The 27,459-nt window shown below is 33.8% G+C and overlaps 5 protein-coding genes across 5 annotated transcripts; 4 read left to right on the top strand and 1 right to left on the bottom strand.

Annotated features, from left to right (window-relative positions):
• Positions 1-2,662: 2,662 nt before the first annotated feature.
• Positions 2,663-12,289, top strand: LOC128185705 (uncharacterized). Its single transcript, XM_052855337.1, has 5 exons — positions 2,663-3,299; positions 6,800-6,938; positions 7,515-7,627; positions 8,807-8,938; positions 9,798-12,289. The coding sequence occupies exons 1-5, from the start codon at positions 3,165-3,167 to the stop codon at positions 11,085-11,087; spliced, it is 1,809 nt and encodes a 602-aa protein (XP_052711297.1). The 5' UTR covers positions 2,663-3,164; the 3' UTR covers positions 11,088-12,289.
• A 305-nt stretch (positions 12,290-12,594) lies between these two features.
• Positions 12,595-17,124, bottom strand: LOC128185706 (xaa-Arg dipeptidase-like). Its single transcript, XM_052855338.1, has 6 exons — positions 16,711-17,124; positions 16,093-16,241; positions 15,398-15,540; positions 14,871-15,025; positions 14,008-14,251; positions 12,595-12,869 (listed from the first exon to the last, which is right to left on the bottom strand). The coding sequence occupies exons 1-6, from the start codon at positions 17,083-17,085 to the stop codon at positions 12,733-12,735; spliced, it is 1,203 nt and encodes a 400-aa protein (XP_052711298.1). The 5' UTR covers positions 17,086-17,124; the 3' UTR covers positions 12,595-12,732.
• A 2,439-nt stretch (positions 17,125-19,563) lies between these two features.
• LOC128183192 (sperm-specific protein PHI-2B/PHI-3-like) lies at positions 19,564-20,411 on the top strand. Its single transcript, XM_052852105.1, has one exon. The coding sequence runs from the start codon at positions 19,596-19,598 to the stop codon at positions 20,409-20,411; it is 816 nt and encodes a 271-aa protein (XP_052708065.1). The 5' UTR covers positions 19,564-19,595.
• A 602-nt stretch (positions 20,412-21,013) lies between these two features.
• LOC128186296 (endoribonuclease YbeY-like) lies at positions 21,014-22,056 on the top strand. The gene is made up of 2 exons (XM_052856095.1): positions 21,014-21,099; positions 21,458-22,056. The coding sequence occupies exon 2, from the start codon at positions 21,475-21,477 to the stop codon at positions 21,982-21,984; it is 510 nt and encodes a 169-aa protein (XP_052712055.1). The 5' UTR covers positions 21,014-21,099; positions 21,458-21,474; the 3' UTR covers positions 21,985-22,056.
• Positions 22,057-22,094: 38 nt separating this feature from the next.
• LOC128186295 (tRNA N(3)-methylcytidine methyltransferase METTL6-like) lies at positions 22,095-26,410 on the top strand. Its single transcript, XM_052856094.1, has 5 exons — positions 22,095-22,481; positions 23,435-23,563; positions 24,043-24,213; positions 24,960-25,101; positions 26,245-26,410. The coding sequence occupies exons 1-5, from the start codon at positions 22,095-22,097 to the stop codon at positions 26,394-26,396; spliced, it is 981 nt and encodes a 326-aa protein (XP_052712054.1). The 3' UTR covers positions 26,397-26,410.
• Positions 26,411-27,459: the final 1,049 nt, after the last annotated feature.

Raw genomic sequence — 27,459 nt, 5'->3', positions numbered from 1 at the left:
GCAGTGACCTTTACCCATGTTTCTAGGTCTAAAGTTAAAAGTCATAGCAGAATTAAAGAGAAAAGTCTATCTTGTTTAGGGCTTATCTTCTCTCCCCTAGGTCCAATCTGCCTCATTCACTGAGTATCTGTGGTCAAAAAATATGCAGTGATCTTGAATGAAGTTTATACGTCAAGATCATATGTTTAAGGTCATGCCATGCCAAAAAAAAATTTTTTTCAGTGCATATATACTTTCTACTAAGCCCTATTTGGCTCATACTTCACATAAACAGGTTTAAAGTGAAAGAATGTGTCGTGACCTTTAAGCAATCTTTTAAGGTCAAATATGAGGGTCATAGCAGAATTATATGAAAAATCCTTGTCTGAGGCACATCTCTCCCTTTGCCAGTCTGGCTCAAACTTCACCTACATGGTGCCTTTGATCAAAGGGTTTGCAGTGACCTTGAATCATGTTTGTAAATCAAATGTCAAGGACATATCAGGTCACGCAAAATCCTTTTTAAGAGCATATATATATACTCTCCTGTGGTCCTATTTAGCTAATACTTTACTTAAACAAAGTTTATTGGTTAGTGGCGTGTTGTGACCTTGAACCGAGTTAATGTGAAGGTCCTAGCGGATCTCTTTATAATCATTTTTAGACCGTAGATTATTTCCCATTTTCTCAGATTAAACAACGATGCCTGTATGTAAGGGGTAATGAGATTAAATTAGAAGTTCTATGCCAAATGGGAAATTTCTCCGTTATAGGTCAAGGTCAAAGCAAAATTCTCCGAAATTCTTTTCATACTATCGTCCATTATTTAAGCGGATCCCTTTGAGATGGTGACCATCTCAATGTTATCTAGTTATTATACAGGAATTTGTGAAAACTTGCAAGAATTTTTGAAACAAATTCCGTATAAAGTGTTTTAGTGACCAAAAAGAAAAACTCCAAAGATTAACATTCAATTAAATGCTTTCCTATATTTCTAAACAGAGCTCTTTTCCGTAGTGTTTAAGTGTTAAACATGTCCACAAACTTAAAGCCTTTTTAGAGAACTTGAAGAGAAAAAAATTCGTTGTGAATATTTCGACTTACAGTGGTCACTCCCTCAGCAAGGTTCGATAACTCTTGATCGATTACAAGATGGATTATCTTTGCCCCGCTCTGAATTCGCGCAGATACAGTTTGATATAGATACTCTAGTGTTTACAAATTGTTTTGCCTATATATTAATTTGCCCGCTAACAAAGAGGGCGAAAATAAAACGGATGGACATTTCCTTGTATACAGTATAATATCCTTTTATGTAAAGGGTACGGAGTATGTTACGTGAAAACTTATTTTCTCACAATTAATCAAGAACCGATTCTCAATAACAAAGAAAGGGAGAGATTATGCCGGGTTAGTCCCTATATATTTTGAGCATTCCTTGCAACTTTTGAATCGTACTCTTCATTTTTCCATTTTAATTATTATAGCGTTGTAAAGCTTATAGTTCTTTAGACAGCACTTTCTAAAAGACTGAAGTTCACATAAAAAGAGAACAAGCTTACAAAATACCCAGGTAGTCGGAGAGGTGATTTCTGAAAAAAAAATACTTGATAACATACCAAGTTGCCTTTTCTGTTTGGCAAAATCCAAACATGCAAAAGAATGGAAAAATTATAAATCTAATATGATTTAATAAACTTCCTGAAAAACGAAAGAAGGGAATAAAATGGAATCCCAAAGTTTTTTTGTCTTTAGACTTTATTTTGGCTGACAAGTTCTTGAAGACTGACGCATGGGGTTCTTTTCCTTTGAAAGTATGTGCACTTTTTGTTTAAATAATTTGAAAATGTGATTGAAAAGTAATTGTTTTTAAACGATCTTCATTGTTCTGTGGTCGATTTTGTAACATCATAGTCTTTCACGAAGACTGTTAAGGAAGGGGACCGGTTTTTTGGTACCATCAAGTCCATCGCTCTGTTTTGAATTGCATCATATACATGTACTAGTATGTTGTCTTGGCGATGCTTTGGTGTGATCTTGTATACTTGCGTTTGCAAGGTCAAAGGTTATGACTGATATAAAGTTTAAGGCCGTAAAAGTTCAAGGTAAAGTGACCAAATCGCACAGGTTACCAATCAAACGGCTTAGGTTTACAAAGTTTTCACAGCAAATTAATGAACGTGAAATTGTAGTACATTAAAAATCATTTTCCGTCGCGCAGTTGCGAATTTTTAATAATGTTGTGTGAAATTTCAACACTTTCATGTGATTTTAAAATTGATGAACATCTAGTACATGAAACATAGTAAAGGTAACAGCTTTCATGTGGCGACGAAGTGTGTATGACCACCAATTCCCTTTTCCCACTTTGATCTTTCCCAACATTCGTTACACATATTTTTTAAAGTCATATTCCGGGACATTCCGAAGATTGATGGTGTGATTTAACTAATTTTACAAAAATTACTCCAGATTTCATTCTGCCATTTATAAAATGACAGGGAAATATACACAGGGGCAATTTTACACGGTAGGCTTTAAATAATCGGATAAGTTCATACAGCATTTTAAACAAAAATTGGCTGTGAGGATGTAATTTAGCTGGACCATTTAACATATAGCACAATTTTCAGAACAATCGATCTATTAAAGAACTACATTAATAGTAACCGCTCCATCCATCCATCGTGTCAATGTAAAATTAAGAGGTCGTTGTGATTTAAGTTGCTACCATTTCTTCTGTGTGCAGCGAAGAGGCAGCTTCCTTTTTCTTTGTGATTTGGCTTATATTTGAAGTCCTGAGAATATCTGAGATGTAACATCAGACCACTGGAAGCAAATTGATGGCATGGGCATTTAGACAAGCATTTACCAGGATGTCACGCAAACTTGTAACGAACGACCTATTTCCATTCACGGGTAGCAATAGTCTGAGAGAGGCTAGGTATATTGAACAGCTACTCGAAGTGTTATAATCGTTAAAACTACAATCGTCTGCGGGCTGTTTATCGAAAACTTTAAATGTATTTTACGATGGAGAATTTGGTTAAGAATTCTGAAGAGGATAAACTCGTATCATCAATGACCCTAATTAAATCCCCACACAATAGATTTATGATGGGCCGGAGAATTTTGTGACGCGGGCGACAGGACTTTGTACAGTGTGGACTGACAGACGACAAGCCATGGATGCGCGAGAGAGGGAGATCGTCAGAAGAAACCATCGTCTGCTTGTCCATAACATCATTCTGACCGAGGAGTTCTTTGAACATTTGAGGAACTACCATGTGCTTCCTGAAACCATGATCAGAGATGTAAAGGTTTGTGGTTCGAATCCTATATTCGCCGACTTTCAGATTTCGAGTTTCTTTCTTTTGATTTTACTTGTTCCATGAAATTATGAAACATAACCTCCAAATAAGTAATGAAAGGTCTGGAAAAATAAAACAAGATTTGTTGTTGTTGTGTGTATGTGTTGTGTGTGTGGTTTTGTTTTGTTTTTGTGTTTTTTTTGTGTTTTTTTTTTTTTTTTGGGGGGGGGGGGGGGTTCAAAGTTAAAGTTTGAAAAAAAGTGCATGAATTCTAAATAGCTCTTTTGTTATCATGGATCTATCAATTTAATTCTCTAAGACAAAAAATCAAAAGCAGCACCTTTCACTGTATAGTTTTAAGTATCATATATTTCATTGATAGCATCAATTTAATGTTTGTTTATATGTATGTTTTACATTGTCCAAAACATTACATTTAAAAAAAAAAAACTTAACAATAAATGATGTCTGTGGTGATATAATAAAAGATTGTTAGAGTGGTTAAAGCTCTTAAATGTCATCCAACCTCACATAAACTGAAAATCGTTTCAGATTGTTCAGCGACAAAAATTACCTGAATAAAACCTTGGTAAATAAGCTTGATTGATAAACGCACTTAAATTGTTTACGTCATTCGATGCTAAAACATGGTGGTATTTCCCATTGGGGACAGTTGATGGAGTATACTGTTATATCATTGTTCTGGGATTTAAGCCGGGTTGATGGAGCACTGCTCTTGGGTTTTATACCCTGATGGAACCAAGCAAACAAAATTCTATGTATATATCCATCAATGTTCATTTAATTAATTTTTTTTCAGTCTTGAAATCGAAATATTTTTTTTTAAATTCTGTTCAGAGATCTAAAATTTAATCGTGGTACAAAAATGTTTGAACAAACCTTCAATTTTTATTTACTTGTATGAAACGACCTCTAAACATTATACTAACATGCAAAATATGCAATCGAATGTATTTACACCTATATATTTGATAGACCAAGATATTATCAAAACGATTTTTTATCATTAATATTTACCCTATGTTTTCAATTCTCAATCATTTTATGTATTTGTTAAAAGTTTTTTAATGCATGCAGATTGCAGAATAAAGAAAGTCAGCTTAGATATGTTTATATCTTGAAAATCAATATTACCACACTTACTGCTATTTTTATCGATATTCTGCACCAAGACCGGGACGCAAAATAAAATCAGAAATTGATTTAAAAATATTGATGTCTCGATAATTTATTATGAAAAAGTCCTAATGATTGTTATTCCATTCATGAATGCGGCGCCCTTTTATTTCGACCCGTTTCTCAATTGTGGGGCAATTTGGTTTTTTTTTATTGTTAAAATGGTTGAATAATCAAAACGTAACAGAAAATATTTATGACCTTATTCAAATCAAAACAAAACGCTATAGTTCTCAGGGAAATTGCTTCTGTTGAAGTATATTTAACTTTTGGATATGAATTGCGCATTTAAATGAACAACTGAGGCGTCATCAGGTTAATCTATAGTAAGGCAATTATTGATATACAGTGCATTATTAAACCCTTAGTTCATAACACAACATGAGAAGAATTCCTTATACATTGTAGCGAATGAGTACATGAATAACTGGATGTGATATTCATGTCGTGTATAATATTTACATTTTTCAGTGTCTTTGCATGTGATACCAAATTACGTATATATCGATTTTGTACTATACAGTCAAATAAATTCAGTTGACGTATAAATGTGGCGCAAGTGGGTTTGTTTATTTATATTTGAATATTTAATTGTACAATTGCTGAAAATTATATAGAAATAAGTAATAATTATTCTTTAAATATCATTTCGGTCGGGGCGTGATCGAATTTGTCATACTGGATTTGATCACGCCCCGACCAAAATTATCACCTTATAATACAAAAAAAAATGATTTCTTATTTCTTGAATAATAATTCCAAACGTAATTGTGCCTCGCATGTACTTTACTTAAAGTCCATGTACATAGCATAATTTGCATGGATTGCGAGTGAAGAAATTCATGCCCCCAAAAAATGTCAAATTAGTTTTGAAGTAAAACGTGAGAACACGTAAAATGTGCACGTAAAGTTGTGTGCTTTTCACGAGAATTTACGTGAGGCCCTTCAAAACTTTAAAATATAGAATTACTTGTCCATTTCAGAAGTTGGCATTTTTTGTATTTCTTATTAAACTATTTTTGCAGAACAGACGAAGTTTTAATTATTCAAATTCTGAGTTTGTGAAAAAACAAAATTTATATTAAATTTTGCTCTCAGGCAGAATCGAATGTTGGCGTCTGCTTCTCTCAGTTGAAGTGACCACTTCTCCCCTCTTCATCCCATGGTCATTGATTAAAGAAATCATTTTTAAGAAATCATTTTTACAGCTAGTACAAATAGGGTTATTGAACTGAATGTTTCATTTACAATTACTGTTCATGGTCAGTACATAAAAGGCAAACACTAAACTGCGCAATGGTCTTTAAATAGCATTGCGTTTTGTATTGCGTGTTCGATTCACCTTGCTTTGCATAGGCTACGGTTCTATCGAATCTATATAATACCAATGTGATTATTAATGATTGTTTTCTTTGATCTGTTAATCTTAAAAAGAGCATGCATGGACGTAGAAATATGCTCTTTTAAAAGAAACACTGTGAGAGAAGTGTAAAGCGCATGCGCATGTGTATCTGGTCATCATCATCTGGTCATCATCGGATAAAAAGAGCAATATTCGAAAAGTCAAGCTGAATCAAGGGCTTTTGGATCTTTTATTTTTCAATTAGAGATTTTTTTCTGACATTGCACTTTCGATCGAATTTTTTTTATGATTGTTGTTTTTTTTCTAACTTCTATGCAAAAATGGAATACAGGCCGACTATCTATAAATTAATGTACGACCAAAATAGAAACAATAATTATTTAATTTTTTTTCTTCTTCAAACTTACAATCCGGTAATTGTTTTTGGAGGGCATATTTGGGTTTGCAGTACGGCGGAAATAAATGCTCCATACGCGGATCGAACGACAGTCTTAATTCAGTTCAGTTCGCCTGAGGTTCGGGTTTAACCTTTTCCAATTCCATCAAAAATAATTTACATCAGGAAATCTATGCATAGTAATGATAGTATGACGAGAGGCTGCGTGTCAAAATGAGAAAAACTTATTTATTCCATCACATGGAATGTTAAATTGACCCTGAAGAAAAGGTCTTACATGTTAATGAACATTGGAAGGGGAAAGTGATGGAAATGATTGTTGCTTTTTCTGTGGTAATTTTCCTTGTTTCGGACAGTTTTTAGGCATATACAAGAATGTTTCTAACATATTACTAATTTTATGCAGTAGGCCAATTTATAAGCAATACACTGCTGCCTAGTCTGATTGGTTATCAAAATAAAATATGTTCAAATAAAAAAACAACGTTTAACCAAATGCCATATGAATCTTAAATAGATTCAAATCTTCGATTTGTTTTTTTTTTTTTCCAGAAAGAATCAACAAGAGAAAACAGAAATTCCAAACTGTTAGAGCTGCTGATGCTGAGGGGGTGTGACTCATTCCGGAAATTACGTCACATTTTACATTTGACGGGTCATTGTATTCTGGCGGATTATCTTTATGGAGAGGGTATTAATCCGTCAGTCCATCTATCCATCCATTTATAATCTAGGGAACTGAAAAAAAAAATCTTTTTTTTTTATTATCTTAAATCAGTAGAAATAAAAATTTGTTCAGCAACTGCGTGAACTCTTGAAATCTTGTTGGTTAATTATTTGGGTAATTATTTTGGTAATTATTCGGTTAGAGTGTTAGATCATATATATGTGTGTACTTTTTGTGAGAAATGTCGCGTGTTCGAATCCTGTCAAACTTGGTCAGCAGTAAACTGTTGGCTGCATGTTTATCCACTCACTAATCCTGTTGAATAGTATTTACCGTTTAGAGGCTATGGATTGAGATCTGATCAAGGTGTATTGCAAATGTTATGAATTTATCATTACAAGTCTATTTGCGAAATTGAAAAAAAAAACCACAAAGTGTGTGCTAATTGGATTGACAATCTTAAAATATTTTTTTTCATTTCGCAAGAGGACTAAAGCACAATAAGTTGACTTGATCGATTCAATAAAAATTTGGCAGATCAAGGACTAGTGCATTATGGCATTTTGCACATTACACAAAATGAATTTATTCTCATTTCAGATACCGACATAAAAGTTTTCAAACCAGAGGACATATTCGGAAAGTATCCGTCCATATTCAGCAAAGTTCCGGACGACGTGAAGATGAAATTCATCAAAACAATGGAATCGAAGGTAGTTACTCTAAATATCTTTTATTTTGTGTATCGGAATTCGATCAGCATACGCTTCCACTAGCTGCACAATATAGCCATTTCCAATTCTAACTGACGTTTTCTGGACGTTTCTTAGCCCCCCCCCCCCCCCCCCCACGAAAGACAAATAGTTAGCTGCCACAAGCTACTAATACACCTAGATTCATCGAATCAAATCTATGTTTTTTTATTTTTTGTTTCCAATGCTAAATAACAGGTCAGGGAAAAGTTTCACACATTTTAGATTTAAAAAATTTAAAATGATTTCCTATATATCTTTGTAGATTTCTTCTTATAAAGGTGATCATTACAGTCTATAAATCAACACAACCACCGAATCCTCTTAATTAAATATATTCATCTTCTAAGATCTAAGTAATTTTTTGCTTCCAATGCTTAATGACATTTCAAGGAAAGGTCTATTCTGAAAAACAAAATAGATTTAAAATTTGAATAATTTACTATATATATTTATACAGATCTCCAAAAACAACTACAGCCATCCACCCCTCTTATAAAGGAACCTAGACATAATTTTAGCCCAAAATTCTCAAATTTTATTTTTTCCAAATTTATTGTCAAGAGTGGTTAACATGGATTTTTTTAATGCTTCGTTAAAATTTGAAAGTCAAATACCCGGTTACAAGCAAGTTGCAAATTTAATTTTGAAAATCTTTTGTTTTGGAAACAAAGCTCGAGTCTTGTTATTAATTTCATATGTGTTGTATAAGCGTAGGTTACAATCAAATGTTGCTTTCTTTTGTTGATAATATTATTTATGAACACATTGAATCAGTTTACTTTCTTGCCATGAGTCATTTTTATCAAAGAAATGGTAAGTTCTTCAATTTACATTATTTGTAAACAAATATAAGACTCGTGTTTTGTTTACATACTAATAAATTCTTTCCTCTGTACATTGTATTTTGCTTGTAATTTAACCTCTAACATTCAAATTTTTGGTCAATCATTCAAAATGCACAAATAAACCATTTTGTGCATAAAAATTCAAAATGTGCATTTCCCTTTAAGTATTGAATCTCATTTCAAATCTAAGTATTTTTTTCCAATTTGATTCTTAATGACAGGTGCAAGAGGGGGTCTCTCTAAATAGTCATCTGCTTAAATCTATTATTCCTTTCAATGCTTAACGTTGTAGGTCAAGGAAAGGTCTCTCTTGAACGTGTGGGAACGGAATCCGGAGGAACGGACGGAACTTCTAGAGACTCGGCGGGCCAGCTTTGAGACGGAGAAAGTCCTCCGCATTAAGCTCGACAACAAACGAAAGCAGGTTGTTATAGATTCAGTTTGAATCAAAGGATTCTATTCATTGATGATGAATAAAACATGCACAGCTGCTTTGTATGATCCGTGATTATTTATCTTGCAAATAGATACGTTCTTTAAATTACAAAAAAGGTAACCCTAAACGAACGGTTCAAATATAAGAAGCTTTTCCTTGTTGAATACCAGATACATGACTTAATATATTTTAAATAATTTCAGATATAATGAGCCATCATAAAATTGCATAGCTTTTATCTTTATTAGATACATTTGTGCTTAAAGAGGCCACACTCAATACAAAATAATTAGACTAGTAGAGTTATACTTTTTTACTACATGTATAGTATTTTGTAAATGTTTAGAGATTGTATTTCTTCGTCATATGGATACTTTGTCGCTGTACCTCAACAGATTTACGGTTTGCCGAAGTCCTAGGGGCCAAGCCCCTTCATATACCCATTAATTTATGGTTATATTGAAATAAATGTTAAAACGGACTTGAACCCGGTGGCTGAAGTCACTGGGTTGATATCATGCTGCAGTACCTTTACAATTTTCGACCGTATTTAAATATACTTTATAGACGGATTTAAAACTTGACTATGTAACACTCGGATGCCGGAAGATATGGACATTGATGTAGTATACGCACTATGATAGATTTATACCTGGTTATAGTGCTTCGACGTTCTGAAAAATAATAAAATCTATAGCAAATTGACATACCGTAACTTATCTATAGTCCACATATTTAAACGTTGTATACTATATGCAATTTGACAACTTTGTGGTTCTACAGACTTACGTACTAACTTTTTAATTACTAAGATCAAAACTTAAAAAAAATATTGCTCTGTTATCAGGTTCGTCAAATCAGCGATGAAGTGAGAAAATTGAACGAAGAACTACGAAAACGAAATATCGAATTAGAGCTGATAAAAAGGGAAGAAAACGAACGAAAGAAAGCATACAAATCCGAACTCTCCGTGCAAGCCAAATTCAACGCCGCCAACAGCAATTCTCTGCTCAAACTGAAGGACCGATTCACAAGTTTCAATGGGAAGATCAGGGCTATCAACATTTTGTTGAAGAGTTTCTTAGGAGAGGGTAGTCATGTCTCGTCCGAAGAGGCGGATAATGTGAAACTGTCTGTTCTGGAACACAACGTGAAAATGGTGATAGAAAAAGCGCGCGAAAACAGAGATACGACGCAAGACATTTTGGACGAAAAGCAAAACATTTATCGTCTGTTGAATACATTTCCAAAGAGAGAGGAGTCGTTGTCGGACACTGTCCGCAAATACTTAGCGAAAGAAGACAGGGGCAAGAAGAGTCTGATCAAGGAATTAGACAGATTAAAGGCAACTCTTGGGGGACCATCTAAATACGGGTCCCCAGAATCCGTGACGGACTTGAAACTTTTATCCAATATGGTGGCCACCGTTCGCGTGGAAATCGAACATCTACAAAAGAAACTGCACTGGAAAGAAAACCAAATATCCAATCTGATGGACGAAAATACTTCCTTGAAGCAAAACTCGCCGAGCTCCCCCGAGACACCTGTTATGCAGACGACGTTTTCTCAATCCGAGTCGCCCTCATCAACCCCGGAGTCCACCTATGAAATGCAACAAGCCTATGAAAACTTCGATGACTATCTCGAGCCCGGGGTTAAGGAGTATAAGTTGTGCCTTGCCATTTCTAGGGATGCAACAAATGGCAATACCAAGGACCAGAAAGAAACATTGAGCAATGGAAGTGACGTCATTATCCCTGATGCTGAAGGTGACAGTTACCCGAAACCTGCTACAAATGATAATTTTCACGGTGGACCAAGTTTTATTAATACTAAACACGCAAAAGAAATGGATTTAGAAGAATTAAAGAACGGCCGAGGGACACCCCGCAGTGTGGCAATTCGTCTGGATGTGGCAGACGACAAACATTCCAACAACTCGCTGATCTTGCCAGATATTATGGAGTCGGACCTGCCCAAACACCCCTTGCTGAAATCCTCGACAGATTTCACCAAAATCTTGGAGCAAAGCGAAGACAACGACCAATTAGAGAAAATAACATCACTTCTTGCCAAACGAACTCAATTTGGAAAATTGCCGTCCATTTTTCAAACTGTTAATTACCTCGCAGAGTGACTTTAAAATACACCCCTGGGAAATGTACACCGTTAAATATCTCTACACAGAAAGAACTAAACTATTATGATATTAAAAACACGTCCATCTTCACCAAGTGACAGACCCACACTCTGGGCACTTACTTTAATTTGAAAATAATGCTCGACGCATGAAACAAAAAATCGATAAAGAAAAATTGCAAAGTGTAATGGAAAAAAATCCTCCAACCCACACACGTACACACCGGTCATTAGTCGTGCCTTAATCATTAACCAACACTTATATCTTCAAGCATTGCTCACTGCACTCAGTTACCTCCACTTTTAACTTGACAAAATGCTTGAATGATTTTCTGAATTACATGTACAAAGGATGATAAATATATTAAAAAAAACGAATAAAGTTGCTTTATGAATATAAATTTATAATTTTTGTTGCACTTAGAAGTTTGGAACAAGTTTGCACAATTTTTGTTCCTGCAAAATAAAATTGTTAAAATCGAAGAGTCTTATAATAATTCATTCCATACAAAATTCAAAAAGTACCAATACAAAAATGGTAAGTATAGTATTTTTCTGAGTATGCCATACACCTGGTATAACACAACCCTGGTTAACATTAGAACATCTGTATCAGAAACAATTTCAACAAGCTTGCACAATTTTTGTTCCAGCAAAATAAAATTGTTAATATCAGGGTCTGGTTATTCATCCATACAAAATTCATAAAGCTCTAAATATGCTATGTACCTCGTTCAATACAATCCTGGTTAACATTAGAACTCTGTAAAACAATTTCAATGTTCTTTCCCAGTACCACACTTTGGTGAGGGCTTTGAGCATACTTTAATACGTAAATTTAACTATTATATTAACAAACGGTTTGTATTTTGATTAATAATGTTGAATATTTATCTTCAAAATAAACTATATTATGTTCTATCCCATTTCAACATTTCAGCATACAAACATAATTGGATTCTATATTCTAAATGTTGGATAAAAAGACCTTTACTCATATTAATTATAATACATAATTTAACTGTATCAGAAATAAATAAAACAAAATGTAGCCACCCAAAAAAATCAACTTTATATAGATTTCCTACACACATATAAGTTATAATATCCAAATAAAATATCAAATATTGATATTAAATAAACTCTAAAAAACAAAACCCAGAGATAGCAAGATATATTCAATATTTGAAAGAAGCTTAAGGTCAAAAACATGAATAAGTCTTATGAGCAAGTTCATTCATTTCAAAACTATACACTCCCTGAAGTATTAAATTTATTCTTAAAACTTCATGGTTTCAAAATAATTAGTTTCTTATGAATATAACAAAACTACTGATAAGCTAAGTAAACAAAAAGTAATCATACATTTCTAAGGAATATCGTAGCCACATTATTTAACATATTAACACATGATCCATAAATTAAAAACAAAAGGACTAGCTCAGTTAAAACAAAACTACCTATATTTCAATAAACTCTCATTGCAAGAAACCCAAAAATTTTGTCCCCAAATCTCTTTTCTCTTCCTCGAAATTCTAATTAATTCATGAATGGAAAACTATGAAAAAAATATTTAAATCATTTCAATCTACATATCATATATATATACATATATCTTTATCTGCACCATTTTAACATAAGCCCTATGACGTTCCCTTTATATCTTTATGAAAGTCCTCTTGTATTCTGGGGAGCAGCTCAGGTTTGGACAAAATGTCGATGGCGGTCATCGCGAGGGCTTTAGCCACATTCAAACTGTAAGTCTGGGCAATGTCTGTGGCTGAAAATATATGTTGAAAGAAATGTTAACAAATAAATCAGGATAAATGTATCCGGTCCCAAGAACCAAAAACTTAGAATAGACTCAGGTCAAATTTTAGAATTTGAATATTTTAACTTATTCTTGACAAACATGTTTTGAAATTAAAAGTATGATTTACAAATACATACACAAAAAATAAATGAAAAGTCTATTTACTGGTTATATTCAAAATTAATTCAAAAGTTATCTTAATTTTAAAAATGCCAAATGTTCCTAAGACTACAGATTCTGAGAGAAACATGGAAAGGGCTTCTGGTAATTGTTGTTGTCCAATGAAATGCAGTCTAAGCTGTTAGATGCATCTTCAGGATAATTATGGGGCTTTGCCTCAGTTCACTCTGCCCCATCTTAACCCTGACAAAACATCAATATTTCATCAAACCTACATAACTTCAACCTACAAACCTTCACATAATTGCCTTCAAATCTACTTTGTTTAAATATGACAAGATGTACAGTAAACTCCTAATAAAATCAAGCAATAAATATCTGTGTAAAATCGTGAAAGTATTCCTTGTGGATTTTAAAATCTTGCTAATATATTTCTGACAGTTGTGAACTACAGGTAATAACGGTACATACAGGTACTGTTGCGAATAACAAAACAATTAACTTAGAGGGCAGATGGATTTCCCGAGAATAATCACTTTTGAAAATCAATTTTTTTAAAAATTTTCTATTGTACATACTTCTAAATTTTTTTGAACTTTTGAAAATCAATTTTAAAAAAAAATTTCTATTGTACGTACTTCTAAATTTTTTTGAATTTGCATTCTGAACCTATCATATTGCTCTTTTATTATTAATCTTCTAAGTTGGCTAAAACAGCATTTTTCTCTGTAAAATGGTATATTTCAACATGTTTTTTGGCCTAGATGTCCTTCAGGACCGGCCCCTAGTAAAATCTTAGATATTTTGATAAGTTTTGTTCATTTGCTCTTTGAATCAAAGATATCGATGGAAAAAGTTTTTGCTTAACTACATGGAAAAGCATTACATATAATTCTCATGATTCGAAACAAAACGGCAGAATTGTTGAATAAGTACTAGCATAAAAAAAAGAACCTACAGTATTAAACAGTGACATTAAACAAACCTGCTGCGGTTGTGAATCCCTTAGAGTGGTTGCTCACGGTGGTTCCAATATAGAACTTTGGGTGAATGCTGGGCACCACATGCGACACATTGCCCATGTCTGTGGAGCCTCCGAACTTGGTGCGGATCTCTTCTCGCTGATCAAACTCTATACCCAGCTGTCCCCCGTTCTCCTCAAACAGCTCCGCCATTGTGTTGTTAGACAACAAGGCCTGGTAATGCTTGGCTCCAAAAGTGAAACTAGCCTAAAAAGAAAGGTTAGAGGTCTAATTATGATGCTAGCCCGCAAAGGTTAAAGAGGTCAAATAAGATGCTAGTCTGCAAAGGTTAGAGGTCAAATATGACGCTAGTGTGCAAAGGATACAGGTTAAAAGTGAAGCTAGCCTAGATGCATTTATTAATTTTTTTATTCATTATTTTGATTATATTAAAAGTTTGATTTCTGATGCACAATAACCAATATAATATCTGCATTTCTCAGTTTTTGCAATGTAAGAACAGATCATGAGAACAGCAAAATATATCATCAAGCCCCCCCCCCCTCCAGATATATATTGTATTATTTTTGTTACTCTTCTACAGGAGTAGCTACTCTCGGCTATTTTCCTAGAAAATAATTCAGTTTTAAAACCAATATCTATCTGAATAAGTCCATCATTTAAAAGGGAACTGACAACAACAATGATATTTTAATATCATTTTGCAACCTCTCAAAAACTTGACCAAATCCTTAAAAAATTGGCTTTAAATAAAAAAACCCACCAAGCTTTTGCTTCATCTCTTTATCCTTTTGGTAGAATGTCTTAATAATTGATTTGTGGTCAGAACAATTCTATTTCAAATAAATGATTGACAGCTGTCTACCTGACAACCTGTACAGAGGGCGGCCCCGTTAATGCAGTCAATCACTTTCTTTTTCAGGACCTCTAACTCCGCCTCCGATGGCGCCCTCAGGAAAAATTCCAGTTCTGTTTCATCTGGAATAATGTTTGGTTCAACTCCTCCATTACGAATCACTCCTGATAAAATAGAATTAAAATTAGTTGGAACAGAAACATATATTTAACTCTGAATGGAACAATATTGCATTCACTAATTTAAAATACATGTATATCCATTTAAAATCAAAGCAATATTATCTTAACATTATTTTTACTTACTTCATGGACTTCAACATACTTTTGTTTATCAACATTTTCATATAGCTACACATTTTTTTTTTTTACATGTAACCATTAGTTTAATTTAGTACCCTTGCTCCTATACATGTAATTACCTATCTCACACCTAATAACAATGTTTTCCTTATATTTTCCAAGCTAAATACTGCTGAAGCAAAAATTTTCAAAGATTATTTTATACCAAAAAGGTCAGGAACCTTTAATATTAACCATGAACTCTCCATGTTGGTTTCATCTGCTGGCGCAGACAGGATACGCTGTTATAACACATGACCGCTGCATCCAGTGCATTGAGGCCCTCCCACGGGTGGGAGGCAGAATGGGCTGCCTGGCCAGAGAATTTGATTGTCACTCTGTAAGAAAAAACTTTACAATTTTTTTTATGAAGAAATAAAATTTTTGAAGCCAAGGGTGTACCTATTGCCTCAAAGGTACCATTCAAATTTTGCAAGTGGAGAAATACATTTTGGCAAATTTAAGGCCTGCATGAAATAAGGTTATCTGCCAAAAATTCATATCATGTCTATCAAGGCATTTGGCAAATAACGAAGTGTAAAAATCATTGAAAATTTTAAAGCTTTAATATAACATTCAATTTTATTGAAAACCATTTTATCTTTTTACCTGTCAAAGATATATGATAAGTCTTTTGATATAGTGAACTTAATAATTTACATGAACTGGCTGTGGTTTCAAAACAATGGCTTTTGTTTCTGCAATATATTTACCCCGTAGTATAATGATTACACAAGGCATCTAACTTCTTTTAGATACTTTGTGTTATTATCATACTATGAGATAAACTTAATAACAAAAAAAAGTCTGCATGCTGTGGATATGAATGAGATCTAGTTCCCATCAATATCATCACTTGGTAAAGGAAATTTTATGCATTAAATACTAACGGAATCATTGATGTATATTTTGGGCGAGCCAAGGTGTACTGGGATGGGTGGGCCATCATTGCGACGTCCACCGAGGTGAATGCTCCTGCTGCGATCAGATCATGCTTCCCACAACGCCCCTCCTCTGCTGGAGTGCCAATCACCGACAGCTAAAACAACAAATGTGTAGCATTAATTTTTTTCTTAAAATTATACCTCGTACAGTGTTGAAATTCCAATTTATAATTATTGTAACATAAAATCAATTTTAATGTAAGAAAGTCCTCCTTCAGGGCCTGAGAAGGAGCTGCACTAGGAGCCATATTCACTACAGAATAATGGCACAATGCAGATATGGTGCACTGCACCAAGTGGCGCAACACAATTTTATCGAGGAGTTTTGTTTTGGATTTATAATAGAATCCAAATTATGTATGACAGTCAATTTAAAAAATGGGATGCCCAATGTTTTCTTCGGCTTAATAAATATCAAAATGGCACCATCATTTTTTGAAGCATGGGGTCAATGGCCCAACCAGTTGTTTGTCCTTCCCAGGCACTGCTCCTTTAATATAATAATTAAAAATCCTTGTCACAGAAAACGGTCTCAAAAAATTATAAAAATAAATTTCTTGTTACCTGTCCTGTTAGTGTTTCTCCACATGACGTCATTGCATGTTTTATGGCAATTCCAGCCGCCACGCCTATTTCCGCGATAAGATTATGACCACATGCATGTCCAATGCCTGGAAGAGCATCATATTCACATATTACAGCAACTCGAGGTTTGTTCTTGGGGTCAGAGGTTGAAAATTCAGCACGAAATGCAGTGTCCAGTTTGTAGTGTTTCTCGACAGGAAAATCGTGTTTTTCCAGGAATTTTGTGATGACATCATGTGCATGGTGCTCCTTGTATGCCAATTCTGGGTTTTCCCAAATGCTTCTGCTCAGCTGGTGAAGATCGTCTGCACATTTGTCGATGAAATCGCAAGCAATTTGCTTTGCCTTCTCCATGCTGGACAACTGATGTTTCCCGATCCCGATGTATTTTCATTTCACACACCATTGATTTCCCAATGCAGCTTGATGAAGCATGCATACTTTTATTTAAGATACGTAAAATGATGACGAATTCTCTTAAAAATAAAAAGATTTAAAATGATGATGAATTCTCCTGAAAATTCAAAGAAAAATTTAAATATGATATTTTTATCAAACAGAGAGAGAGAGAGAGAGAGAGAGAGAGAGAGAGAGAGAGAGAACATTATTTCAGTTTTGTTGAGATTCATTAAAAAAGGGTATATTTTTGTCCTTTTGGTACTATTATACTAATGTATGTATACATGAATAATTGAGTAAAAATGTAAACATAAAACCCCTCAAAACAAACTTTACACAAGACACAAGCAAGGCTGCCTGTGAGCCAAAGTTAATGATCATGATACTGTATTGATAAACTCTGTCCCATTTCTAATTTTCAATCATAGTGGCTTGGAAATTGTCCCAAATCTACATATTTATAAGATATTGTTTGTACTTTGATGTTGAGCAACCATTGATGTAATCTGGCTGGGTGGTAAAATTTCCTTTCAGGAAATTTTTTTTTCCTGAAAAAAATTTACTCTAAAGTATTGGTGAAACGCTGGAACAAACAATGTTTGATCAATGAATTTTTAATGGAAAAAAAAAATGATTTTCTAAATTTTCAGACTGCTGTACAGCTGCATGGAATATTGCATAAAAATCAAAGAAATATTTGATGTTATTGAGTTAAAAAAAAACCCTTCAGCTGGTCAAGTAAATAACGAATCAATAAATAAAAGATGAAAAAAAAATGTTGATAATAAAATTGAAAGACGAATAAAAGAAGATTGAAAAAGTTTCATGCACGCTAGAATACATAAAAAAGAACGAATGAAATTAACGAATGTAAATCACCTATGCAAAAATTAGAAATGAATAGAAAAATTAAAGAAATATATAGCCTATTGTCATTTGATCAATATACGATTTGAAAAAAAAAGAAAACTGACAAAAATTCAAATATTTGTAGAACTACATGGTCGTTCGATTAGTCCAAAGTTTTTAAATCTGTTGAAAAAAATTATAAATCCGAAGGAAAAACTTTTCTACAAGTGATTAAACCACATGTGATTATAAATAATGAGTTTATTAAATCATATGAAAACTTTTTCTTTCAAAACTTTTTATTTATTCGTTAGTGGGTCGTCCGTTTCGTTTTCAATGGCGAACTTTCCCGCGGGCGGTTTTAATGTAAAACAACTGAAATCCACTTGTTTTTCTGTTAAAATACATGAAATGAAATAAAAATACAGTGATATTTTTATTTCCAGTAATATGAAACTCTTTGTAATTTATAAAATCAATACCATGCTTTCCAAACTAAGTCAATGCTTGTGTTGGCTGCAGTACTGTACAGTAGACATTTGTATTTTGAATAATTTTAATTCAAACATAGCAAAATATTTCTTTGAAACAAGCGAAAAAACCTTTTATTTCATGATTTACGACAGTTTTAGTATAAATTTCACTCATATCAAATATGTTTTAGTGTATTACAATCTTACTATTTATTTTGTAAATGCCATAGTCTGCCATTTATCAACGAACTTCACGAACTGTTGTACAAATATTGGTCGGATATGTGCACTCACTAACAAATTTATTTAATGGGTGTTATATAAACAGTTGAATGATATCATATATTTAATTATTTTTTTAATTTGAATGTTAAAAATTCCGTGTATTTCATAAAATATTTGATAAAGAAAATAACTATCCGTGATGTGGGGTCTGTAGGTTTACAAAATAAGCCATAGCAAGAATTTAGATAAATGAACAAAAAAAATCATCAACAGTATTTTTTTTTAAAGAAAATAAAATAGCAAATGACAAATAAACTAGTTTTCTAAAGATTGGTTTTTGAAATGATAACAAATTTTATAATTTTATAGCGAGTTGTAATTGTTATGATTCTATAGTAACGGTGGTTTTTGTTTGAAAACTGTTGACTCGGCTCATAAAAAATTGAAATATTAAATTAAATAAGGAATCAGATCTAATATTTTTATAAAAGAAAGATAGAATAGCATTCATACAAGTGCATAAGACAATAAAACCCATGTTATGATGAATTGCAAACAAGAAATAAAAATTCAAAGTAAACGTGCTAGTTAACATGACCCAATTTTCACACATTTAAACATTGATTATTCACTACTGAATAATTGTAGAGAAAAACTATATGTTTTAAAATAGTCATCATTACAATACCTGTTGATGTAGTGCCAATATCATATCCACACCACAACTATAGTGCGAGAATAAGTCAAAAACTTGTACGTCAAAAGCACAAATAGACATTTTTCTCGGTCCGCCATGTTAGTTCATCATCCGGGTACAGGGTGCTCTCTTTTACGTCCGCGCTATGCTGATAAATAGCGCGGCAGTCTCGCTGAGCGTCATTCTTGTTCCGACGAGAGTACCAGTCAGTTCGTAAGAAGATGGCAAAATCCCGATCTCGCTCCCGCTCTAGATCCAGGTCTAGGAGCCGCAGCCGAAGCAGGTCTCCGAAGAAGGCAGCACCTAAGAAAGCCGTGGCAAAGAAATCGCCAGCAGTAGCAAAGGCACCGTCTGCTCCAGCAACACCTAAGATGACGAAGTCTAGAAGCCGCAGCCGAAGCAAGAGCCGCAGCCGAAGCAGAAGCCGCAGCCGAAGCAGGTCACCAAAGAAATCCAAGAAGGCCAAGAAGTCGCCAAAGAAGAAGGCATCCAAGCCCAAGGCAGCAGGAAAGAAGGCCGCTCATCCAACAACTCTGAGCATGGTGTGCGCCGCCATTGCCGCCATGAAGGACCGCAAAGGATCCTCAGCCCAGGCCATCAGAAAGTACATCCTGGCCAACAACAAGGGGGTAAGCGCAACCCATCTGTCCCCAGCACTGAAAGCCGCTTTTGCCAAGGGACTGAAGACCGGAGCCCTCGTTCGACCCAAGGGATCCAGCGCCACCGGAGCCAGCGGACGATTCCGTGTTGGAAAAGTAGCCACGCCCAAGAAGAAGAAGCCCGCAAAGAAAGCCAAGAAACCAGCAGCCAAGAAGGCCAAGAAAGCAAAGAAGCCCAAGGCAGCGAGGAAACCCAAGGCAGCAAAGAAAGCGGCAGCCAAAAAGGTGAAGAAGGCCAAAAAAGCAAAGTCGCCAAAGAAAGCTAAGGCAGCGAAGAAGCCAAAGGCAGCAAAGAAGTCGCCCAAGAAGAGCAAGTCCAAGGCAAAGAAAAGGCCTAGCTCCCCAAGAAAGGCAAAGAAGGCAGCAAAGGCAAAGTGAGCAGCTAGTTCAATGAACTAAACCCCCCGGCCCTTTTAAGGGCCACCAAATCTTTAGAAAAGATGTCTCTATTACAATGAAACGTGTACAAAAAAATACAAACACCAGCACACCCTACTTTTATTTTTATTTTTTATTTCTCCCATGAATTAAAAAAAAAATCAGTATATTAAATATCTTGATATTTTTTGTGTAAAGAAATTGAAATATTTTAAACAAAATTCCCTATGCGATAATATTCTTAAAAAGTCTTATCATATTCTTTTTTATTCAAAGATATTTTTTTTTAAAGTTTAACGACAGATCTGAAAAAAAGGGCTAGGTTTTTAATACCCCCCCCCCCCCCCAAACTTTATTATTATTTTTTTTAAATTAAAATATGTTAGAATTTTTATGTTTTTATTTATTATGATTGATTTACATGTAGTTGTTTGTTCATTTATTTGATATTTGATTTGATTCTATATATTACATTACTTTTGGATCAACCCAGTCCCTGGTATTTACATTTTTTAAAAAGAAAAATGTTTTAAAAAATCCGGAATGCCTATCTGGTTTCCAAGTTTACATGTATTCTACTTTCGATTTCAAAACAGTGAACACAAATCGACGACTACTGTTGTTTTGTTGAAATAGAATAATCGATGTATCCAATGTCATCTTTCTGTAGTGAAACTCTGAGATAAAGGTATATTTTTAAATTTTTTAGTTGAAAGTTAAGTTTAATTTGAATATGCATGTATGTAAGTGGACAGGCATAGCCTACATCCACTTCTGAAGTGGATGTCGGCTATGCCTGTCCACATTTCAAAAGAGAATAGCATGTATGCATTGTTTATAGTTGTAGCAAAGAACAAAACTAAATGCTGAATAACAAATATCTCATCGCAAATAAACTGTAATATTGTACAAAAAAAACTAATGCAGTTCGAAAGTCGATCTTTTTACTGTGTAAATCATGATTATTGACAATGAAGTTGCTTTCTCTCAGGCAGTATACGAAAGACTATTGGTGTACTGATATTTTCATGTATGATGTTACACAGGTGTCACATTATGAAGAATGACCTTATTGTTTGAAAATCTACAGAAAGTAGTTCCTCTCAACAGAATACGTCTAAAATCACAGATCAACATTTTACGCAAGTTGTTTGGGGTCGAGTCGTACGATTTGTCTGTTACTTGTTTAACTAGCCAGGAAATCGCCAAAATAAATGCCCAGTATCGAGGAAAGAAAGAACCAACTGATGTTTTAGCGTTTCCGTTTTACGAGAACCTTGTCCCGGGGAGACTTCCGACTTCACAAGAGCACGGTGTGTTAGATTTGGGCGATATTTATTTGGGAATTCCGTACATTTATCATCAGTGTAAAAGTAACAACCAAAACCTACAGGAAGTTCTGCCTGTCATGGTAACTCATGGGATCTGTCATCTGATTGGCTATGATCATGAGACAGAAAAGCAGTATAAAGAAATGTATTCCAAAGAGTCTTTGATCTTGACCGAATTCAACAAGACCACAGGATTCAATTGTGCTCCTTTACTTCAAGTTGGTCATTATTTAAAAGAGTGAATTATTTGGAATAATTTAGTCTTCTTATAAATAAGTGTACATATATTATGAACATTGTCAATTTTTTGACAAGGGTAGAATTCTGATTGCGCATAAAAAACAAACAAACCATGGAGAAGAAACCAAACAAGGAAGAAGAAATCTGGGATAAAATTAAAGACTCTGCATCAAATGCAAAGATAGATGAAAGTGAGAAAGCTTTGGGTACAGAAATGAAGAAAATGACCGTCACAGAAACAAGAACTGAAAACAGTGAGTCAGGTAGCGGTGAAGATGGTGACGAAATATTTGTGCACCCCGTGCGGATTCTCACTGAGGCCGAGATCGCTAAGCTTCAGAAAGATGTGACTTGTGTGTCGGACTTCAAGCAGAACAAGCTAGAGAAAGAAGCACAGAAGAACTGGGACCTGTTCTACAAGAGGAACACTACCAAGTTCTTCAAGGACCGGCACTGGACCAAGCGAGAGTTCGATGAACTCTGTCCAGTTGAGGCTGAGGTAGATGTGAATATAACAACGGCATTTGTTTTGTTTTGAAAACAGTAGTGGGTCCAATCCAACCTTTCATGACAACAAAATAACTGCTGTCATTTCAAATTCCACCAAACTATGTTCACATATATCGAATTGCCCTGCTAAACAGCACTACCCCAGGGATTGATTTATACTTCTTATGAATTTTTTTCGATATCATTTATAAAATTGAACACAATAAACAGAATACAGATAAAGATATTTAGATTTTTAAAGAAAATTTTTATTTTTAACATGATTTTTACGTTGTGTGGTAGGGGAGCATTGCCATTGCGCTTTTATGACGTTATGATAAAATGAAGCTTTGTAGGAGTACGTTATAAAAAATAACATAAAAGAAAAAGTAAAAATTGTACGCTGTTGAAATTTTAAAAACAGAATCATGCTATCCTCGAGGACATTTTCCTTATTTTTGGAATGAATCCATCATACCAATCATCATTCGTGATGATCCAAATATATAGCAAAATTTGGTGCATTTTAATATTTTGAGATGGCCCCCACTAAAAACCAGATGGTAGAATTTTGTGTTTTTTACATATAAGGTTGGAAATTATATTACTAATCATATATAACAATTTGAGAAAAAAAGCTATTGTAGTACTTTTTTAAAACTGCTTTGATGTGCGGAAAATGACAGTTTCCTATATATTCCTATAGTAAATGTACCTCTATTTTGAGATGGTCCCTAAAAAGAACCAGACGGCCGATTTCATAAACCTTCGCAAATAAACTAGAGTTGGTTTAAATTCATATGGTTAAAAAATAAAGAGTTATGCTATTGTAGTTTTTCCGCAAAAAAACCCAAATCGGCCTCCTTAAAAAATACTGCAAATAACATTATTCTTGATGTATGTTGGCAAGGTATTCCTCTTCAAAAACTCAGTTGCTAATTTTTGTGATATCATTTGATACAGACAGGCAGACGGACAGTGTTGGAGGTAGGCTGTGGGGTGGGCAACTTTATCTGGCCCCTCCTTCAGGAGGATCAGTCCATGTTCTTCTACGCCTGTGATTTTTCACCTCGAGCCGTGCAGTTTGTAAAGGTTTGATCCATCTCTTACTGTAGATTCCTAATTAATCACACGGAATTATTGTCCGCGTAAAATAGCAAGAAGCACATCTCGCTTATCTTAGAATCTTGTTTCATTTTATGGGCCGATATTATGGTATACAATGAGAATGAGTGCTTCTATACCCCCTGTATAGATAAATGTATTTACAATTGCAGAAAAAGAGATATAGTTGTAGTTTGTTTGTTTAATTTGTTTGTTCATTATTATAAGTATCTTAAGTTTGTTCACAAAGTATTAATTTTGTAGAGATACAAGGGGGGAAAATTGAATAAAAAATTTGGGTTAAAAAGGATCTACTGATAAATTTTATAGCATTTTGAAAAAAATATTTTGCACTTGAAGAGTTACATTTCTGGTCTGTAATGTAGATATCATGCTAATAAAACATATTCAGTATTTAAAAAGAAACTGAAAATCTTGATATTCTTGGAATTATTTGCTTTATTCAGGATAATCCAAACTATGACCCGTCCCGATGCTCCGCCTTCCAGTGTGACATCACAAACGACGACCTGAGTGGCAACGTTCCCCAGGATTCGGTAGATGTGGTGTCCATGATTTTCGTTCTCTCTGCCATTCACCCAGACAAAATGGAGGCCGCTCTATCCAACATCATCAAGGCAAGGGCTTTATCATGCACCAATTACATCTATAATCGAACCTGATAAAAGATGAAATTTAACCTTTAACTTTTGGAAGTTGATACAATGTACTAATTTGGTAAATGTTCATTTGTTAATTACAATGGTGGATAGAACAATTTTCTTAGAGAGCTACCTGGCTTCCATTTATTGCTTCTGTTTAGTGTTGCTTTAAACTTCTACATAATACTCGATGATGATTTCTTGCAATGCATTGCCAATTGTGTCTCACATGAAATTCAGGTGAAAAGAGCAACACGTAAATTTCATATTAAGCTTAATGTGAAATTCACATGAATTCAAAGTGAAATTTTTCATGTGAAGTGAAATTGTCTGTGTAGCTATAGGTGCCAACAACACAATTTATATTTTGTACAGTGTGTTAATAATTGGGCTTTAAAGTTCAAACCATGTTTGCAACAAAAATGTGTAAAATTTAACATAAGAATAAATAGACAACTAGGTATCAATTAAATGTTCCAACAACTTTGCAGTGAATGTAATTGTAATGAATTCTTTTATCATGTCAAATAGAAGTTTGAAGTCAAAATTTCTTTTAAAAACAATTGAAAGACCTATTACATGTAACAGGCAATGTTATAGATTTTGTCAATATTTTTGACAAAAGGAAAATTCTTGATGTGATGTGAAACAACAAGAAATCAATGAATCTGTCACTTTATAATGACTCTAAGTGATGGTTGATTGTCTTCGTACTGTTGTAGGTGATGAGGCCGGGGGGATGCCTGCTGTTCCGCGACTATGGTCTCTATGACTATGCCATGCTGAGGTTCGCTCCGGGTCACAAACTGTCCGAGAATTTCTACGTCAGACAAGATGGAACCAGAGCCTATTATTTTACTACAGGTAAAAAAGGGATTTGATGCTTTTTAGAGTGCAAGTTTTTAATGAATTTGAAATTTTTGAACACTGGAACTTCTATATTAAAACTTTTGTTTTAAAAATTTCATACAGAATAATTTATATAAGAAGCATTATTTTGAAGCAGTATTCGATTTACAAAAAAATTGTTTAATTCAAAACTTATTCAACTGCACCAAATTAACAGATAACATTGTATCATATGTTTGTTGATTGATAGAAAAATAAGACACATGTAAAACACATGTAAAAAAAAAAAAAATGAAAAATTGAACTTATCAGGCTCAAAATGACATACACTTGTGGGAACATTAATTATTATAAAGCACAAAAGTATGAAGCAAAATGATTATGATTCAGAAGTTTTGTTATATTTTATGATTATACAATTTTAACAATTTAACAAGTTAAGATTTCATTTCATCTACATTTTTAGTGGTTAAAGGGGGATAACTCTATTTTATAGGAGACTATTTTAATATTGTGCCATATTTTGAGACTGTTGAATAGTTAGTGAAAATGTGAGAATTTAAAATAAAATATTGAAATCATAGCACAAAAGTAGAAGGTTCAATCAGTGTATGCATGTTTGCGCCCTGGCATGCACAAGCTGATAGTATTCAATACAATGCTTCAAGGAAAAAATCTTGATTTTGTAATATTGTATATTTAACCAATTTAGATTTTTTTGTATGAAAATTTCAATGTTTGTATATGACTTCTATCTGGTGTTTAAAGGGAGATGACTCTATTTTTTTTTTTTTTTTTAAGAAATCAAATGTAATTTGAAAATGTCAGTGTGCACTGATTTATACAAGGTGTCTATGACAAATGATCAGAGATAAATCCACATTCACATTTTATTAAAGTGTTTAAGATAATTACTTGCACCGTAAATGCAGTTGTTTAAAAAATTAAGAATGAGAATTCCCACCAATGCAATATTAAGATGACATAAATTTTGCTTTGATTTATGCATCACAGGCTTGTATGAAATTCATGTAAACTTGATTTTATCAGCAAAGTAATCACATATTCTAATTTCTTTTAAAGTCAGCAATTCATATAAACTGATTTTCATGGAATTTTAAATTTTGAAGTACAACATGGCTTTCCGTAATTTTTCAGAGAAAGTGTTGGAGCTTGCAGAGAGATGTGGATTTGATCGGTCACAGAGTCAGTGTGAATACATACAGAGAGAAACCGTCAACAAAAAGGAGGATCTATGTGTGCCAAGGATATTCGTTCAGGGGAAATTCCTTAAACCCAAGTCAAGCTAGCAGAAATTCTCCACGAAGAAATTTGGGCTTGATTATACATGTAGTAGAACACTTGATCAACAAACTGCAGGTTTGCAAGAAATTCATCATCTTAATTAAGTAGACTGGCAGAACCTGTGCAGGACTAGAAGACTTTCATCAAACCTTGGTCAGATCTAGAGAAGCTGATGACCTTCAACCTTAGGCAGTTGGACTGGCAGAGATTCATCAAACCCAAGGAGACATGAAGAAACTTATCAAGGAATTCGTAAAAAAAAAGCATGATTCATAGAAGTTGAGGATATTGGGGAGAATTTCAACAAATTCATTGTGTAGACAGAATATAAATGTTTGAATGCAAATTATAATTACTGTCTATATTATTGTCATGAAATTGAAAATTGTTTCAATCAATATTTGTTTAGCTATTATGTGTGCAATGACTTTGAAATAAAAGCAAATTCCAATTCCTCAAATCATCTCTCTTTACACACAACTATGTCTGGGCGAATTCAAGATGGGGCGAAACGATTTGCAAGTGAATAACACAGGGTGAAAATAACCCTCTATACAATAATTAATTGATCATTGCTGCAGAATGTGCTATTGCCACATTTACAAAAAACCCAAGGGCTATTGTATATAACATGGTAAAAGATGAACTCACAAAGTACATGTATTATCAAGTGATTCCCTCGTATGAAGAGAATGTTTTTGCCAAATCAGTATGCAATCAAGTTTGTTGTAATCACTGACCTTCCCAAATGCATACCGGTATATGGAAAAAATATTGTTTTAATTACTTGTTTTAATAAGATTACTTTGCTGTCAAAAAGATTTGCATTAACTGTTGATCAAATTTTTTGAATAAAATTTGTTTGATATTAATAATAATTGATATTCTGTGTTCTTGTATATAAATGATACACATACAACATGTGAAATTTAGATCTAAGCTATTCTCTAGGTATGGGCTATAGATGATCAGTAGATGACCCAGAGTAGAAAAGCAGAGTTCAGTCCCATTATATTATGGTCAATAAGGCTCCATCTTACGTAGACCTCCTGATCCAAACACCATGAC

The sequence above is a fragment of the Crassostrea angulata genome, chromosome 5, assembly GCF_025612915.1.
Source record: "Crassostrea angulata isolate pt1a10 chromosome 5, ASM2561291v2, whole genome shotgun sequence".
Lineage (NCBI taxonomy): Eukaryota > Metazoa > Mollusca > Bivalvia > Ostreida > Ostreidae > Magallana > Magallana angulata.
This window is presented reverse-complemented; position numbering and strand designations above follow the sequence as displayed.